We start from the raw sequence: 17,761 nt of genomic DNA, 5'->3' as shown, positions 1-17,761 counted from the left end.
GGACCAGACTCTGACACTGGTCATACAGGGACCTGACAGCCCGTATCAAAGGGCCCGGTCAAACGCCTTCTCCAAGTCCACAAAACACATGTAGGCTGGTTGGGCGAACTCCCATGCACCCTCCAGGACCCTGCTGAGGGTGTAGAGCTGGTCCAGTGTTCCACGACCAGGACRAAAACCACACTGCTCTTCCTGAATCCGAGGTTCGACTATCCGATGGATTCTCCTCTCCAGGACCCCTGAATAGACCTTACCAGGGTGGCTTAAGAGTGTGAAAGTTGCTTTAAAAGTTCATTGAAAGTGCCAGCTTTGCATGATTTTGTAAATGACAATTTAATGCAATGTTGGCACTTTTAATGGACTTTCAATGCAACTTTTAGAGCAACCTTGCATTAAAAGTGTCATTATTTACCGAATGACACTTCATGAAAACTGTCATAGACATAAAGACTCGTTCATGTTCATGACAGGTGTTATGTCATGTTTATGACAGTGTCATGTCAGTCTTATTCACACCCCGTAAAATAAAGTGTTACCCAGGTTTTTCCCCAAAAACTGTGAAATCTATCGTCCACCTTACATTCTCTCTGCCACCTGCAGACACATCCACACCCTTATGCTGTACCCTATGGACTGAATGAAACTTTATTTACTTATTTATCACTGAAGGTAGTACTCCAATTTCATTATGTTCTAGAAACATAATGACAAATAAAAAATGTCTTATGCCAAGTATCATCAGTCTTAGGTTTTTAGTAGTTCTTTTTGTTGTCCTGTTCCAATGTTTAGTGTAAAATTATAACTTTTTACCCCATCTTTCTCTTACAGAGAGCATGCCCTGCTGAACGCACGTTATGAACCTCTCCTAAACAGGGAAAGAGTTTATGAAAGAATTCGTTATCCAAATGTATATGACAGCTATGCAGAAGCAACAAAAGCACCTGCATTTGTTGGAGGAGCCAGGGTGAGTAATTCATATAACTATTAACTTTTTGAAAAATGAATATATCCTAAAAAAGGCAAATACTAATAAGCTAGTCAGACATCTAGACAATTGTTACGTGACTGTAGCAGTTTAAAACAACATAAAAAAAAATGTTCACAATGCGTTGTTACTTGCACTACTAGGGCATTCCACAAAGGGCCCACTCTGTTTTTGTTTAAAAAATGTTAGATCAGTAAGACTAGGAAATTACACTCACTGGCCACTTTATTAGGTACACTTTGGGTTGGACCCTCTTTTGCCTTCAGAACTGCCTTAATCCTTCGTGGCATGGATCCAACAAGGTACTGGAAATATTTTTCAGAGAGTCTGGTCCATATTGACATGATAGCGTCAGGAAGTTTCTGCAGATTTGTCGGCTGCACATCCATGATGTGAATCTCCCGTTCCACCACATCCCAAAGGTTCTCTACTGGATTGGGATCTGATGACTGTGGAGGCCATTTGAGTTCAGTGAACTCATTGTCGTGTTCAAGAAACCATCCTGAGATGATTCACGCTTTATGACATGGCATGTTATCCTGCTTAAGGTAGCCATCAGGAGATAAGTACAGTGTGGTCATAAAGACATGGTCAGCAACAATATTCAGGTATAGGGCTGAAATGATTTGAGTACCTCAATTATTAAAATTCTTAAAGGAAAATGTATCTGCCTTGAAGCATATACATTTTCTTTTATTATTTAGCCAGTCGGGTTATTATTTGCGTTGTACAGTGCTCACACATCCGCCTGAGTCGTTGACGAAAGCTAAGTGTTATCAGCATAATGTCCAATTTACTGGGAGGATTTTATTTAACCATCAGACAAGGCTTCTGCATGTTGATGTGCCCAGTAAAGCCTAGTTCATATGGCACGATTTTAAAGGTTTTGCCTCGCTTTTTCCCCATACGACAATCTTCAAACGTTTCTAGTACTAAGATTGTCGCTTGCAATAATCGTAATCGATCAACCTGCCTGTGTAGTGTGTTATGTCCAGACGCTCCAATCGGGCATATTCAACATATTGGTTTGTCTTGGCCTGACTATCGCAGCATGTGGAGTTTTCCCTGACTGGGAGTGAGAATGCAGCCTGTTGAATCAGAAAGCGCAGTGACGGAAGCACGGAGAGGAATCCAAACAGCTGACATCGCGTAACCAAGAGTCCGGTGGACATCGGAAATGATATGTGGAAACAGCATGAATGTTTATTGAGCATTTCGTACAAAGAATTTAAGCAGAAATTATACGGAGAGGAACTGGAGCTAAACTGGTACCGCAGTTGATAAACCGGGTAACTTTTCAGCTATCATTAACCTGACATAACATAGTTATAATGATAAGGCTGTTCATTCAGTCAGGGCTCAACTCTGACATAAGCTCGCTTAAAATGAGTCCACAAACTATCAGTATTGCTTATACATCGTCATCCGTGTTTGTTTACTTTAAATTCACGTATGGTATGTTGAGGTTTTATGGGATTTTCTTCTGGAATCGGGATGTTCATGAGTGAAATCGGTTCACACACGAACAACACAAGAGTGTGTGGTGTGTGGCCCCTGTCATGTGGCTGGACACAAGGCAGCAGCAATACACCACACACGAATCGATCGAACCTGTTGTACTTTTATCAGCTCGTGTGTGGTCACAGAGGTTTGGAAAATCAGCCGACAATTCTTAAATCGTGCCGTGTGAACCAGACTTAAGACTCGAGCTGTATTCCTTTTGTCTCGTCTCGACCACTGCCCTCACAATCTCTTACTCTGGTCGCAATGGTAACGTTTAAACATTCTTTCAAAATAAGATGCAGATGCGCCACAAAAACGAACATTTTACTTTGATGAGAATTTTAACAAATGATAACGACAAATTAATAGGAGCCCTGAGCTTGTTTCTCTGCAACGAGACGGTCCCATCTGGGAGTGATGGGAGACAATGACACCCGAAGTGTGTTGCTTAAGCACAGGGTGCTTGGTCTCTGCGTGGCGAAGCAGTTTGAAGGCTTTATTGCCTCATTATCCAGCTGATCGTTGCATATCATGCAGAGCGAGCTTGGAATGTGGGAGTCACCTACTGGGATAAATCCCTTATGCTGTCTCTTCGCTGGGCCTTTCCCTCTTCGTAAAGAAACTTTCCAAAGACATCTGACCTGTTCCTTACTCATTTTACTGCTTGTGGGCTCAGTGTTGGCATAACCAAGAGAATCTGGTTAAAGGATTTTCAAAATAGAAGATCCTCCAGACTCGGATAATACATAAAACAGAAATATTTAATTATTTCTTGTGTGGCCCGGTACCAATTGGTCTACGGACTGGTACCGGTCCACAGCCCGGGGGTTGGGGACTGACTTAAATCACCTTTCTTCCCCATTTTAATGCTTGGTTTGAACTGCAGCAGATTGTCTTGGCCATCTGCTGAATGCATTGAATTGCTGCCATGTGATTAACTGATTGACATTTGTGTTAATGAGCAGTTGGACAGGTGTACCTAATAAAGTGTATATAGTAATGGAAACCATTCTTTTTTGCTTGCTTTGAAAAAGCAATAAAAAGAGCAACTTCATGTTCAAAAAAGCGCAGCCCATGACTCATTAAATTTGCAAGCGACTTCAGAAAATAAAAAGCCCAAAACTGATTTTAATAATTGGACTGTTCGACAGAAACTCAAAATAGTTCCTGTTTTTCCAGCAACAAAATGTGCATCTCTCTCCTCCCTCCAGTTTACATTTCTTTCATGGTGATCTGCTGCTGCTGTCGTATAGAAACGGTGGTCAATCCCCAAGATGCGTAGAGGAAATAAAATTACATTTAAAAAGAAAATAATAACCCGCAGTAATGCAAAATGATTTGGGTAACTTTAATCCGATTACTGGATTTGAAATTGTAACGCGTTAGATTACTCATTACTGAAAAAAGCAGTCCGACATCAGTAACGCATTACAGAGTAACGTTACTGACATCACTGTTTACAAAGAATACCCTGAATGAAAAAGATCCGTCTTTGATTGATTGGTATGGCTCATTTAGGCCACTAAATTTACTGAGTTGCAAGTGCCAGACACAGAGCCAAGTTTGCCAGAGCATGTATAGAATGTGTGTGAGACGGAAAGACACTTTCCACACATTATTATTTGTTCTCCAAGATACCTATGCTGATATTCTTAAATCATACTTGGGGTTTGCATTTAGCTTGTGCAAGCCAAGCAAGCGGTGTGGCTTTTAAACTAGTTGATACCTAACTTGGTGCAGGATTCTCAGAAAATATGATGAACTGCATATAAATGCAAGCATATGTAGGATAGGAGTGCAGCATTTGCAGTTTTCTTTCACATTGCTGATTACTGATCTCCTTCTGATTCCGATTTTGGCCGATACCAATTTTTCCTGTTTGAAATGTTGGTAAATATAGCAAGAAAGTCACCGAGTTGGCAACAGTGGGGTGAATATTGTTAACTCTAAACATGCAGACATGATCTGGTGGTTGGGTCTATCAATCAAACCAGAAGAAAACAGTGGTGGATTTTTAAAACTTTTACTGAGGTAGGTATCACTGTTACTGGTGTATTAAAACATCTATCTCTCCTTACTACTGCCTTACTTTACTTGTCTCCTCCCTAGCATACACTGAGGAAAACCCTGATTCACAGAATATTTCTTAAAAATTAAATTTTAAGGTTGAATTAAATTTTAAGGTTGGATATGTTAATTTGTGGGAGACCTAAAGTCTACCACACAACACACATGCCTGTTTAAGGCCAAACTGATTTATAGATATTCTTTTATTATTTATTTTCTTTTGTTCTTCAGTTTTTTCGCTCTTAATGCATTCCATAAAAACCAATAGATGTTCTGTGGATCCTGGGCTGTACTCACTTCAGGATATTTTACTTTTCTTCATTCAGACCTTTGGTGAATAAATGTAAACAAAAAAGAAAATTGTCCCTATCTAATATAGCAATATCTTGTATCACAAGATTTTCCACATCCAGAGCTTTGCAAGTGTCAGCTTTAAACCCACTGTAATATTCCCACTATGATCATCTCACTCTGTTGTAATATCTGTGGGTAGTTAAAAATGCAACTGCAGATCAAAACCTCTTTAAGAGGCTAAGAGTAAAATGTCTATTGGAGATGACTTCCACCAAGTCTGAACCTTTTTTCACAACATAACCTAAGATATCACACCTTAGTAATTTGTCATGATGACCATGTATTAAAGTTATAATTTTCTACACAGATGTTTATTTTCAACAAGAACCTGCAGAAAAAAAGCTGCAGATAGCAATGGTCAAGCTCATGTTGGAGTGAAGGAAAACTGATCTATTTTATTTAAAGAAATTGATGTAGCTAGCTGCCTTGACATTAAATTAGAACAAATAAAACACTGATTAAAAATACTTTATCATGAATCACATCATGTTTTGGTCTGAATTATTAGTGAATATGTTGTTGAGTGCTGTTCCAAACTTTTTAAATTATTACTTTGAGTTTCTAGGCCATTCATTGGGTTTTTCACATTTTGTTCTGTCTTTGACATTTAGCTGCTGTTGCCTGAGGGTATCCACAGAGAAAACAACAAGATATATGAAGAGGTGGAGATCCCATACAATGAACCCATGCCTGTTGGCTTTGAGGAGAGACCAGTCTACATCTCTGAGCTGGATGAGGTAAGTTCATCTGTAATGTTAGGGAATCTATTGACATTTTACAAATTTCACAAATCAATTAGAAGGTTTCACAAATGTTTTATTTATTCTGCTGTTAGTACAGAATAATCTAGTTAGGTTTGAAATGTCCAGGTGTTGTAGTTTTTAAAATACAACACATTAAAAAAGCTCAAGATAGTGAAAAATGAAGTGTAATCACCCTTTAGCTATTTTCCGAATTAGATGCTACATTCGGAAGCTAACTTCATCTTCGACTGATAGCTTGGGCACAATATAGACAGATCTATATATGTTTATCTATATCTTTATCTATAAARCATAGATATGTAGATTGCACAATGCACAGATAATCAAAACACTTAACATTTACATAGCACCTTTCTAAGCTTGTCCTTGTTAGCTATGTCAGACATATGAGGCATTATGGTGAATAAAAACGATTTATTAACTTACCTTCAAAGTTATTGTGAAGTTTTGACACATCCATCTTTAATCCTTTGTTGTTGTTGCAGCGTTTAAGGACGTCTGAATAATTCTATAGGCATCATTAATAGTCCTGCAGGACTGAGGAGCCACTTTTAACATACTGTTGCCTGTGCACCGGAAGCATTCTATGTGGCAAAAAAATGCGGAAGTGCTAAAACGGAAGTCCGCATATACCCCATTGGGTATATTCAGGATTTAGCGGGAACACCAACATGCAGAGGCCTTACCTGACGGTTCACGTCCCCTCCCCCCCGGGGCCGCAGCAAAATTTCCAAGTCTTGACCGGTCCGCGGTAATAAAAAGGGGTTGGGGACCACTGCTTTATAGTATTAAAACTTGAACCCTGACTATCTCAGATTCTGTGATAGTGCTATGAAATCAACAAACACAAATAAACCAAGAACAATTACTGTATGTGCCGATAGCTGGTGGGGCAAGAAAGAATCACTGAGCTGATGACCTTACTGGCATATTGTTTTCTTTTAGAGGAGGGAGAATAGACCTTTGAAGGAACAATTTGAAGAGAAATCTGGCTGAGGTTTATAGGAATTTAAGTGACCATTATATTCAATTTTGCAGCATTGGTTTTAAATCTGATATTTTTTAAAACAAGAACGGCTTGGCTGCTGCTTTGCTGCTTCAGCCTATATCTTTTGTTCTGTAAGTCATATTATACTGACCCACTTGGTGCAGTTGACAAAAGAAAGTTTGAGATTGTCACAGGATCATATACTTGAGTTAAAACAGTAGTTTTATCGAGTTGTAGTATTAACATTTTGAAGGGTAAAAGTGTTGAGATAAAATATACCTTTTTGAGCTTTACATCATGTTATAATGGTATTCCCTCATCAAAAACATACATTGATTCTTTAATGCATGCTTCAGAAATTCTTTAATCTCCGTGGCAACCATTCAGTTGTGCAAAACACCTGGGTAGGCAGAGTATTGTCTTCAAGACGCAGCTCTTCCTCAGAACTACAGTTTGTGTAATACAGAGGTGTAAACACAAGTTACTGAGTAAGAGTAAAGTAAAATATTTAGTACTTAGAAAATGCATGTCAAAATCTGAATATTCTTCTGAAAGTATGTAGCTGAAATCAGTTTAAACTACTAGCAGACACAGTACAGGGTATGCCCATTAACGGTACTAAAATTAATACAAAAATGTAGCAAAGAAGAGGTATAGAGGTAATTATAGGAGAACACCATTTTAATTTCATAACATAACACAGCAAAAGGCATATTACATATAATTTGAAATAAAACTAAATACAAGACACATACACAATAATTACCACTAGGGGTGTATGATACAATAATCTCACTATACGATACACGATATTCTGCTCACAATACAATATATACCACGAAATTTGTCGATCGAAATGCTTCAATACACATTTTTGATTTTCTGAAAGGTTTTAGAGGGACAGAGTGAATTTGGTGATGTTTTGAGTTCCATAGACTTGGATTTTATAAGTTTTCAGTTGGAATTAACTGAAAACTGATTAAAAGCATCAACTACACAATACCTGGCTCTGATTGGGATAGGGGGGTAAAATAAAGTCATTTGGACTATGGAGAAAAGACCTTTCTACCTTGGCTCCCGGAGTTAGTCGTAGCTGTAAGCTGTTTACTACTAGCTGTTGGGGGAGTGGCTCTGCCTCACCCCATAGTGATCGAGTCCTGGCAGCTGCGCAGCGCTGCCATTCCCCTGCTTGGATCTCTGAGTAGCTGCCTCTCAGACTGCCAGGATCTCATCGTTCTCTCAGTCTCTGATACTCTTTGTCAGTTACTAATAAGAATGATCGATCTGCCTTCGTCGCCATGGCAATCCTCACTGTGCCCAGTGTGCAGACTGGGCACAGTCTGCACACTGCACACTGGGCAGAAGAGGGGAAACCCGGCTGCGGGTTTGCCCTCTTCGTCTTCCTGCTCAAAACAGAACGTCACTGCCTGCTCCGCGTTGATTCTTCAGGTAATCCTTTATATACAGAACAGAAACCACTAAGCTAAAAACAAATTATGAAGTGGATGCCACCGATTGCTCCAATATCCAAACTTTGGATTAATTTTGCAATCTCACTGCTTTTGCCGCTACTCCGTTCGCGCCGCTACTCCGTTCCGCTTCTCTTTCACCGTAACTTGAGCAACTTTACTACATTTCTTAGCAACAAAATACAGCCCATCATTATTTGTTGAAGATTTGAGATTTCTAAAAACAAAGGAATCTAATATTGCGTTTCATTTTTTACGTTTGGAAGCTCATTCCCTTTCACACCGGAAAATACGGTTTTTGACATTTCTCATGACATTGGAAAAATATGGTTTACTTATTTTAGCATAACTTTTACTTGGCTTATTAACACAATTTAAAAACTGGTGTGTAGTTTATAATCTGCTCTTTAAAGCACAAGTTATTAGTGAGACTGGGGGAGGCGGAGTCTTGCTGCTACGCCAGGTCAGACGTGAAAAAGACGCATATAGCCTATGGACCCTAATGGATCGATACTCGCAGATGAAAAATTTATACCTTCCGAGGGGGAAAAATATCGATTCATATTGTAGAATTGTTTTAATTATACAGCCCTAATTACCACTAAAAAAGACAGAAATTATGTGAATATCCTACTTCGCTCTGTGATCTACCAGGTTATTTTTTCATTTACGTTGCCTGCCCTCATCCACAGCACTGATTATGTGCTTGGTAAATAATCTGTTTGTACAGTCACTTGATGTGTGGTGCAGGTTAACTTGGACCTATGCATTTTAGCTTCAATGCTAGTTAATGCACACACAAAGGCATTACATAACAATTTTTAGCACATTTTCCTCCAGATACATTTGATATTTTCAACTCTTAAAACTTGATAAAAGTGTGTTGGTTAACACATTGTCTTGCATTGTTTGTCTTTAGGCCCTGTCCAGGATGTTCATGTGAGATTTGGAAGCAAAAATTGAGAAGCGCAACCAAAAAAAGATTTTTAAACAATTTCTTTTGTTAAATCATTACAGTTCCAAAAGTTTTGATCACAATTTTATTTTTTTAATTTGAGATTAGGTCTTTTTGATTGAATAATTGTGAAACAACTTTTACTCCATACTAAATGCTGCTTTTCCATGTTTGGTTCTGGTTCTGGGGATGCAAACCTGAACCAGAAGACCTAAAAGGTCTGGAAGGTTGATACAGCAACAGCAGATCTTTAATGTGCTGTGGTGCTAAGCTGTTCAGTCATTTATAAACAAACAACAGTGTTTTAGGGTTAGGGTTAGGGTTAGTCTATTTTCTCCTTGGAAGAACTGTAGAAATGGTGTGATGTCCTCTATCTTCCTGCTTAGTCAAAATGCGAGCAGCAGTGTTCTGTATCAGATGCTGCTGATACAGATGCGTTCTGCAGACCTGTGAAGATACTGTTGCAGTAATCAATGCGACTAAAGATAAACACATTGAGTTTATTTTTGTTCTGATAATGTTATTGTTTTGATTTTTTATATATATGTTTATAGAACAAGCAAAAATTATATAATAGTTCCCAGTTATCCTTTGTCAAGTAACTCAAGCATTCAAATAAAAGGTCTTAAAATTGTTTGAGCAGTGCAACTGAAAGGTTTAGTGGTTTTGAAACTATAACCTTTGAAAACTGTTATGGAATTTTAGAATTTTCAAGATCTGGATAAGGGTAAATAAAATATATGTAGTATGGATAAATATTTGTATCTCTAGGATTTATTCCCTTTTCTTTTATGTAACATTTGTCCGTATTTCCGTTATTTCTTCCTTGTACCTTTCCTGAATGTCTTAGTCCCTTCCTTCTTTTACTTATGTCCTTCCTGACTGTCTGTCTGTATTTTTCTAGGTCTTATTTTTAAAAACAGCCCTCTACAGAAATATCTGTTATAGTTCAACTTCTTAGTGAACTTTATATTTTTAATTGATACAAGTTAAAATATAGCATGTATAAATGACATTTTCCATTAAAAATGTTTGAACTCTTTCATCAGATTAAACATACAACACAATCTGTTTTTCTCTGCGACTGTCAAATCTTACCCCACTATGCCATATTTAAGACTAGATTTTTTTAAAATTCATTATGAGCTTCTGTTTTGTTGTCCTATCAGTCTCAGCCTTGTTTCAGAAACAATGCATAAAAATAGCAGCTATGGAAAAGTTTTAGCAAAATAGAACTTCCTTTATTGATTGTATAGATCAGAAGAAATTTTAACCTCACAGGTTGTTGTAGGGCTGTCCTTTCTAGGCATTTAGTCACAGGCAGTTCAAGCTGTTCCAGCATGTAGTACTGCTTAATCTTTGGAGGAAAAAATCAACAAAAAGGCACACAGAGGTTACATCTGAAATACAAGTAGTTACAGCTTATACCGTTAACAGTTCTCTGGTTTTGTGCAGTTTTAAAAGATATAATAAAAGTACTTCAAGCATTAATACTTAGTTAGCCTTTGTTTCGACTATCATACCACAACCAATTTTCTAATGCAAAACTTCCATTTAAAGATGAAATCAGTGCCATTCACTCCACCTGACACTAATTTTAGTGTTGCAGCTGAATATTGTTAGCTGCTGTTTTCCTTTTTCTCAGTAAAAACCTGGTCTCTCTCAGTAAATGGAGAGACCAGGGATTGCAGTGTCCAGTGAGTGATGTTCTTTCTTAATAGAAGTGTTGTAGCTATCAGCCAGCTGTCAGGTAACACAATGACCTGCCAGTCTGACTGACACCTTGACAGACAAATCCACATGCATAGTGGTACATACATCCTCCCAGCCTACTGGAGAATTACCTGGCATCTCTGTAGATATTATATAGGAGGGGAGAATGCTAAAAAAGCTGCAGCTCAGCTTGCTCTGGTCCTTTGTGGTGGACTCCAGCACAGTCTACACACAACATTGTCTTTTAATGGTTCAGCTCCCACTGTGTCTGCAGAAGTGGGTTTTGTAATCCATCAGTACTACATCACTAGTGAAGATGCAGTTGTACTAAAGGTCAGTCCCTCATCTCTATGTTTGGCCTTTTATTTATGAAGACACTAAAGTACAACGCCTGTGAACCTATAAAAGCATTTTGTTGCACTTCACCCCGTCACTCATCATAATAAGGATTCTGCTTTTTGGTGTGCGTGTGTGTGTATGTGTGTGTGTCTAATAGAGTGTTTTGTGTGTCTGATGCCTTACCAACTTGATAAATGAATGGTTTAATCACATCTGCACCACAGGTAATGAGAGCTACACGCTGACTCAATGCCATAGCAACTGACAACAATGCCACTTCGTTTTAGGATTTAACATAAAAAGACTAGATTAGCTACCGCTTCTACTTTACTGAATTACTTAGACATACAAACTGTAGCCCACAAAACGCATATTTTATTAAAAAACTAAACAAAAACATCTTATTGCTGTCTTACCTTTACTTATCAATGAAATCCATGCACCCCTAATTCTGCACAAAATTACAAAACAATTCTCGAAGCAAAACTTTCAGCTCCGATGTTGGTCTTCCTTTAGTTCAGGGGTGCCCAAACTTTTTGAGACCAAGATCTACTTTTTCTTCACCAGCCGCCTGAGATCGACATCATGACACAAAGACATAAAAATAGCAAATTAAACTCTATTGACTTATTTTATATGCGAATATACATCAGTTATATCAGAAATAATAAAGTGACAGAAAACCTAATCCAGTTTCTTCCTCAGTGAGATTCTGACACTGGGAGCAGCTTACTGGTTTCTCAGTCAGAAGCAGGTTGCAAACTTGATGCCAGCAGGTGTCAATCAGTCATGGTAGATGTGAAATTTGATTTTTCTCAATATGATAAACTACAGACTGATAGGAGGAATCAAAGAGCCCAGTAAGGGTAAAAGCAAATCTTCTGAAGTCGGGATATAATTAATTTAATTTCACATAATTATCGTGGTAGAATTTGTTAAAACTTAGATATATTTGTCCTATTTGATGTTTGTTGTGACGTATAGTCACGAACGAACGAGGTCGTTAGTCCACGTTTGTCATTTATTGAACGTTCAGAAACTACAGCAGGTGTAATGAGCCACAGCAAAGGTAAACAAAGGTAAAACAATCCGAAAAGACGATCAACTCAAAACCTCTTTCTCTCTCTCTCTCTCTCTCTCTCTCTCTCTGTCTCTCTCTCTCTCTCTGTCTCTCTTTTTTTTTGTCGTTTAAGCACACCCGTTGCAGTGGCAACCACCTGCGCTTAAGCCGAGCAAAGATTATATTAAAAACACATCATTCAGTCCGTTACATATCAGGTTTCCAGGCTTGATATTTATTTCTCGATTATTAATAAGCCTCTCATGAACACAGCGGTGGTTGAGTAGCTAATTTAAACTCCTGCTTTGCTCGTCAGTCGTCTTTGAGTCGCTTTTTTTTCTTCATTCAGGTTCTTCAAAGTTTTGCGCAATTCAGTGCGTTTCGGAACCGAAACGCACCTTGTTGAAACAATAATTACTGAGATTATTAATTTTAACGTGTTTCGTTGACTTTTTATAATTATTCTTTTTTAATGAAGCTACAAACGTTTAGGATCTTAGTGAATATTTTTGACAAGCCTGCAGAGGAGGAAGTGCTGGACTCAGCGTCCTGGCAGCGTTCAGTTTGTCACCTGCTGCCGAGATCGACTCAAAACCTTTCCGACGTATTGAACACCCCTGCTTTAGTTATTATCTCCTGCTTCAATTGAAAATCCACTTTAGAAAACTGTTTAAGTGTAGAAATGTAGTCTTTCATGTTGACTTCGGAAGAGAGAAGAAAACAAATATATCGCTGTACTTTACTTATTTACTGTGTGGCTAGCTCCAGGGCTAGTTCCCTGTGTCTTACTCTGCAGTTGTGCAGTCACAATATCTGGGATCATGAGCGCCCCCAGCGGTGAGGCAAAAGASCTGCCTGCCTCACCTCGAGTCTGTTCTCTGCCATTTCTGATTGCTCTTCCGCACACAAAACACGATACACACACACAATTGGTGACAAAAAAAACATTGTACATTATAGACATAAGCTAGATGATGGAAAATCGGTCCATATATTAAATGTTTTTAGCCATTTTATTGGCGGCGTACAGACTGGAGGAACTTGCTCCCATAGAGTGGCAGCCAGCCAGTGCAGTTAGCGAGAGGTTGCGCAATCCCAGGTGAGGCTCAGCTTGCTGCTGCCTCACTGGCTTCGCTTCTGAGCATTTGAATGGGAAAATGCGAAAATCCAGTGATTTTGAAGAAAAAAATAATCAGAATTGGTTCAGCCAAGTAAAAAATAGGTACTTTATAGCAGTGGTCCCCAACCCCCGGTCCGTGGACTAATTGGTACTGGGCCGCGCAAGAAATAGTGAAATATTTCCGTTTTATGTATTATTTGAGTCTGGAGGATCTTTTATTTTGAAAATCCTTTAACCGTATTCTCTCGGTTACTTGCTCGCCAACACTGAGGCCACAAGCAGCAAAATGAGTAAGAAACAGATCAGATGTCTTTGGAAAGTTTCTTTGCTAAGGGGAAAAGGCCCAGAGAAGAGACAGGAGAATGGATTTATCCCAGACCGGTAGGTGAGTTCCACATTACAAACCGCTCTGCGTAACATGCGGCGACCGGCTGCTAATGAGGCAATGAAGCTTCAAGCTGCTTTGCCACATAGAGACCAAGCAGGCTGTGGATATAAGCAACACTTCGGGTGTCATTGTCTCTCATCACCCCCAGATCGGAAGGTCTCGTTGCAGAGAAACAAGCTCAGGGCTCCCGTTAGTCAGTATGAGTTAAAATTTTCACGAAAGTAAAATGTTCGTTTTTGTGGCACATCTGTATCTTATTTCGAAGGAGTATATAAACGTTACCATAGGGACCAGTGTCAGAGCGTTTGGGCTGCGGTCGAGAGGAGATGAGTAGAGCTTGTGAGTCTTAAGTCTGGTTTAGACGGAAAAATTTAAGAATTGTCRGCCGATTCTCCAAACTTCTGTGACCACAGAGCTGATAAAAGCACAACAGGTTCGATCTGTTTGTGTGTCCAGGGCAGGAGCAACACGAACCGATTCCAGTCACGAACATCCTGATTCCAGAGGATAATTCAGTAAAACCCCCAACATAGCGGGAATTTAGAATAACCAAACACRGATGACGATGTAGAAGCAATAGTGATAGTTTGTGGAGTCATTTTAAGAGATAAAAGAAAAGGCGGTGAATAAAAAACGACTGGAGCAGCCGCTATATTTGCTGCACTATGATTTGAAGGTGAATATGTTTTTTCATAGTTAACATTTTTAACTGAATAAACATAATATAAAACATAATAATAGATTTAATAATAAACATTTCCACACATCTCCGATATCCAGCGGACTCAGTTGCGCGATATGTCAGCTGTTTGGGATTCTCCTCTGTTCTTACGTCACCGCGCTTTTTGATTGGCTACCTGTCACATTCAGCAGGTCGTATTCTCGTTCCCAGACAGGAAAATCCCCACAGGTTGCGATAAAAACTCCAAGACAACCCAAATTGGGTATATTCAGGATTTAGCGGGAACACCAACACCGCCTCCCCCTGCCCCCTGGGCCGCAGCAAAATTTTCCAAGTCTTGACCGGTCCGCGGTAATAAAAAGGTTGGGGACCACTGCTTTATAGTAAAAACCACAGGGTGAAAATAGCAATATAAATGATTTTATTATTATATATTATTTTTCCATGATGACAGGTGGGGCTCTGCCTCACCTGCCTCCCCTGACCGCACGTCACTGATCTAAACTAATGTTAAGGATAAACAAAAAACGATTACCATTTATGTCTGGGTGACATTAGGGTCAGCTGTCACAATCTGTGATACACCTGAGAACTGCAGTCTGAATCTGAAGTGTGAAAAGGAATGGTGCTGCTTTTATTGCTGTGACTCTTCCGTATGTTTTTATTTTTTATTCTGTGCAGTGAGTCTTAATAACTCACTATACCTTATCAATTGCTTGTTTTTTTAAGTATCATTGAAGTTGTTGTGTTGATAACATGTTGGCAAACTTGTCCCCCAAGGACTTTTTCTTGTGTTGCAATATGGAAACTGCAAAGAGTTTTACATGACAGATGTTTGCATAAGATTTTCTGCTGCACGCTCTGCTGCACACCAGGGCAAAAGTGTTAATTTATCTCAATATGGTAAGTAAGTCAGTACAAAAAGTTGAAAGGCTTATCTACAGGTTGAAAGAGCTTGCATGTGAATTAAAGAAAAATCAGCATATGCATCAATGTAAGATTTTTCTGAAATCAGACTAAAGCAAAATCAATGGCTAGTAATGAATTTTTAGTTGTTCCTTTTGTTTCATCTATGAACACACAAATTTACATTTGGATGAATGTTATTTATTCAATGACCAGCAACAATGAGAATTGTGTAAATTCTTTTTCCACAGCATCATTTTTTCAACATAAAGATGAATGCAAACTAGAAGTTCAGATTCACTGAATGAAGATACATTCAGTGAATGTAAAAAATGTCACACTGAACTTATCGGACCACCTCTCTGCTTCACTGCTGATAAAGAAGTCTTGGATGATGTTCTGATTTTTGTTCGTTTAATTCTGCATCATACAACATGTCAATATTTAGGTAAATATAGCTAATAAAGCATTTTCGCTTTCGTTTCTGTGATGTCACCGCGGCAAGTCTATGTTGACTATTATGTTGATGTCGACGTTAAATCAATATGAAGTCACATAACCCCTGCTTTAAACTGCAACAGCTCGGTGACACACGAAAACCAGTTTGATGTGAACACTGTTTCCACTGGGTAGTTTAATGTGCGACACAGAGTAAGTTCCACATAACTCATCAAAACTTGATGCCCCTAAACTGACAACGACATTGGACTGTCAAAATAAGAGCAACACAAACCCTACAAAATAAAAGCCATCACATTTTCTACAGCAGGTAATTGCTATTTCAGGCTTCATATGACTGGATCAACTCAACCACTGTTACACACGGTTAGTGTGGCCTTTTAGAATAGAATAAAATATACAATATTGATCCCCAAGGAGAAATACGGGTAATCCATTAAAAATGACTGAATATAAATAAATAAATAAATATGAAGCATACACATGAAAATATGTTAATCTATAAATTATCTGTAAATGAGTGCAGAGGAATTTAGATTTAAGTTACTCAGACTTGTGCATTGTAAAGTCTAATGACTACAGGCAGAAATGATTTCCTGTGTCGCTCTGTGACACAGTACTTGGCGTGGTGTACTTGGGTAAAATGAGTCTCCAGCTGAAGGTGCTTCTCTATCCAGCTCGCACTTCATGAAGTGGATGAGACTCGTTGTCCAAGATGCATTTCATCTTTGACAGGATCCTTCTCTCCGACACCACTGTTGGATAGTTTAGCTTAGCGTTTCTCAACGTGGGCGGTACCAAAGGGGGGCCTGCGATTCCTTTGGAGGGCATTTGCTCAAAGGTTAACTTTACTTCTTAAATGCACAACAATAAATGTTTAGACTTTGAGCAACTTGCTAAAACTGTATTGTATAAAGTTAAAGCATGCCTGGCTGCAACCTTATCGATGGCAGCTCTTCTTTTCAGTGTTTCTGTAGCTTCTTGGCACAGCTCCGTTCTCCTGCTACTGGTAGCTTCACCACATCAGTTCAGCGTTACACCGGCTGATGACGTTGCTGTGATCCACTTGTCTGGTGATTTTTGTACATATGTTTTGGCAAGAAACTTTTTGATATGTTTCTGTCAAAGCAGAAACTTATATCAACTTTTATCAAAAAGTGTTTTATTGTCCGTCTGGATGCTGCCCGCTTCCATGGAAGGACAACAGAATATCGCTCTTATAAACATGTAATGACTAAAATCACGACACCCTCACTCTGTATCCCTCAGAAAAATGAACTAAATTAAATAAAGAAATCCCTCCATGGGTGATACCACAGAGAGCGTTCATTTTATAGTGTTATAACATTGGTGCTGTAAATGATCCGGTATGAAATGGTATTACCACAGCACTTTTGAATTTTAATCATCAGTGTACTGGAATTGTTTCCGTTGTTTTAAAAGGTTTACATCAGCCTCCTTTTCTCCATCGATACGTTCTCCGACCACTCCGCACCATAAGGGGTAAAAAAAAAAAACAACAGAAAAAGCAATGCGCACGTTGAGAAAAAACTCAGAAACAGGAGAACCAGGACATAGAACGGAGTAACAAACTAGATGTGAATCAGAATCAGAGAATTTGGCACTGAACAGTGGAAAAATCAAGAGCTTATAGGAGCAGATCAAGTGAAACAGAGGAATAAACTGGTATGGCAAGACCTTTTGAGCAGTAATTAATACAGTGGATTATATGGCAAGAACAAACAGACATTGTTTTTAGATAAAAGGTAAGGTAATATTGTTGAACTGTCATGTTGAGACCACATCTAGTACTAAGAAGAAATATATTTTACAGACGATAGCAGTAATAAGGAGCTTATCATTATTTATGTTGATTAGATTTCCAAAAACGTGATTGTCAGGTTGATTGGCCTCTCCAAATTGCCCCTAGCTGTGAATGTGTGTGTGCATGGTTGTTTGTCCTGTGTGTCTTTGTGTTGCCCTGCGACAGACTGACGACCTGTCCAGKG

The 17,761-nt window shown here is 38.7% G+C and overlaps 1 protein-coding gene across 3 annotated transcripts in view; it reads left to right on the top strand.

Annotated features, from left to right (window-relative positions):
• Nucleotides 1–17,761, top strand: part of ascc3 (activating signal cointegrator 1 complex subunit 3) — a 368,707-nt gene that overhangs the window by 64,718 nt on the left and 286,228 nt on the right. For all 3 annotated transcript variants that reach the window (XM_008432855.1, XM_008432856.2, XM_008432857.2), the window contains 2 exons: nucleotides 829–964; nucleotides 5,521–5,646. In XM_008432855.1, the coding sequence (XP_008431077.1) occupies nucleotides 829–964; nucleotides 5,521–5,646 (262 nt within the window). The remainder of the gene's footprint in view (nucleotides 1–828; nucleotides 965–5,520; nucleotides 5,647–17,761) is intronic.

The sequence above is a fragment of the Poecilia reticulata genome, linkage group LG16 (genome assembly GCF_000633615.1).
Source record: "Poecilia reticulata strain Guanapo linkage group LG16, Guppy_female_1.0+MT, whole genome shotgun sequence".
NCBI lineage: Eukaryota > Metazoa > Chordata > Actinopteri > Cyprinodontiformes > Poeciliidae > Poecilia > Poecilia reticulata.
The sequence above is the reverse complement of the archived record's forward strand: the minus strand, read 5'-3'. Positions and strand labels throughout refer to the sequence as shown.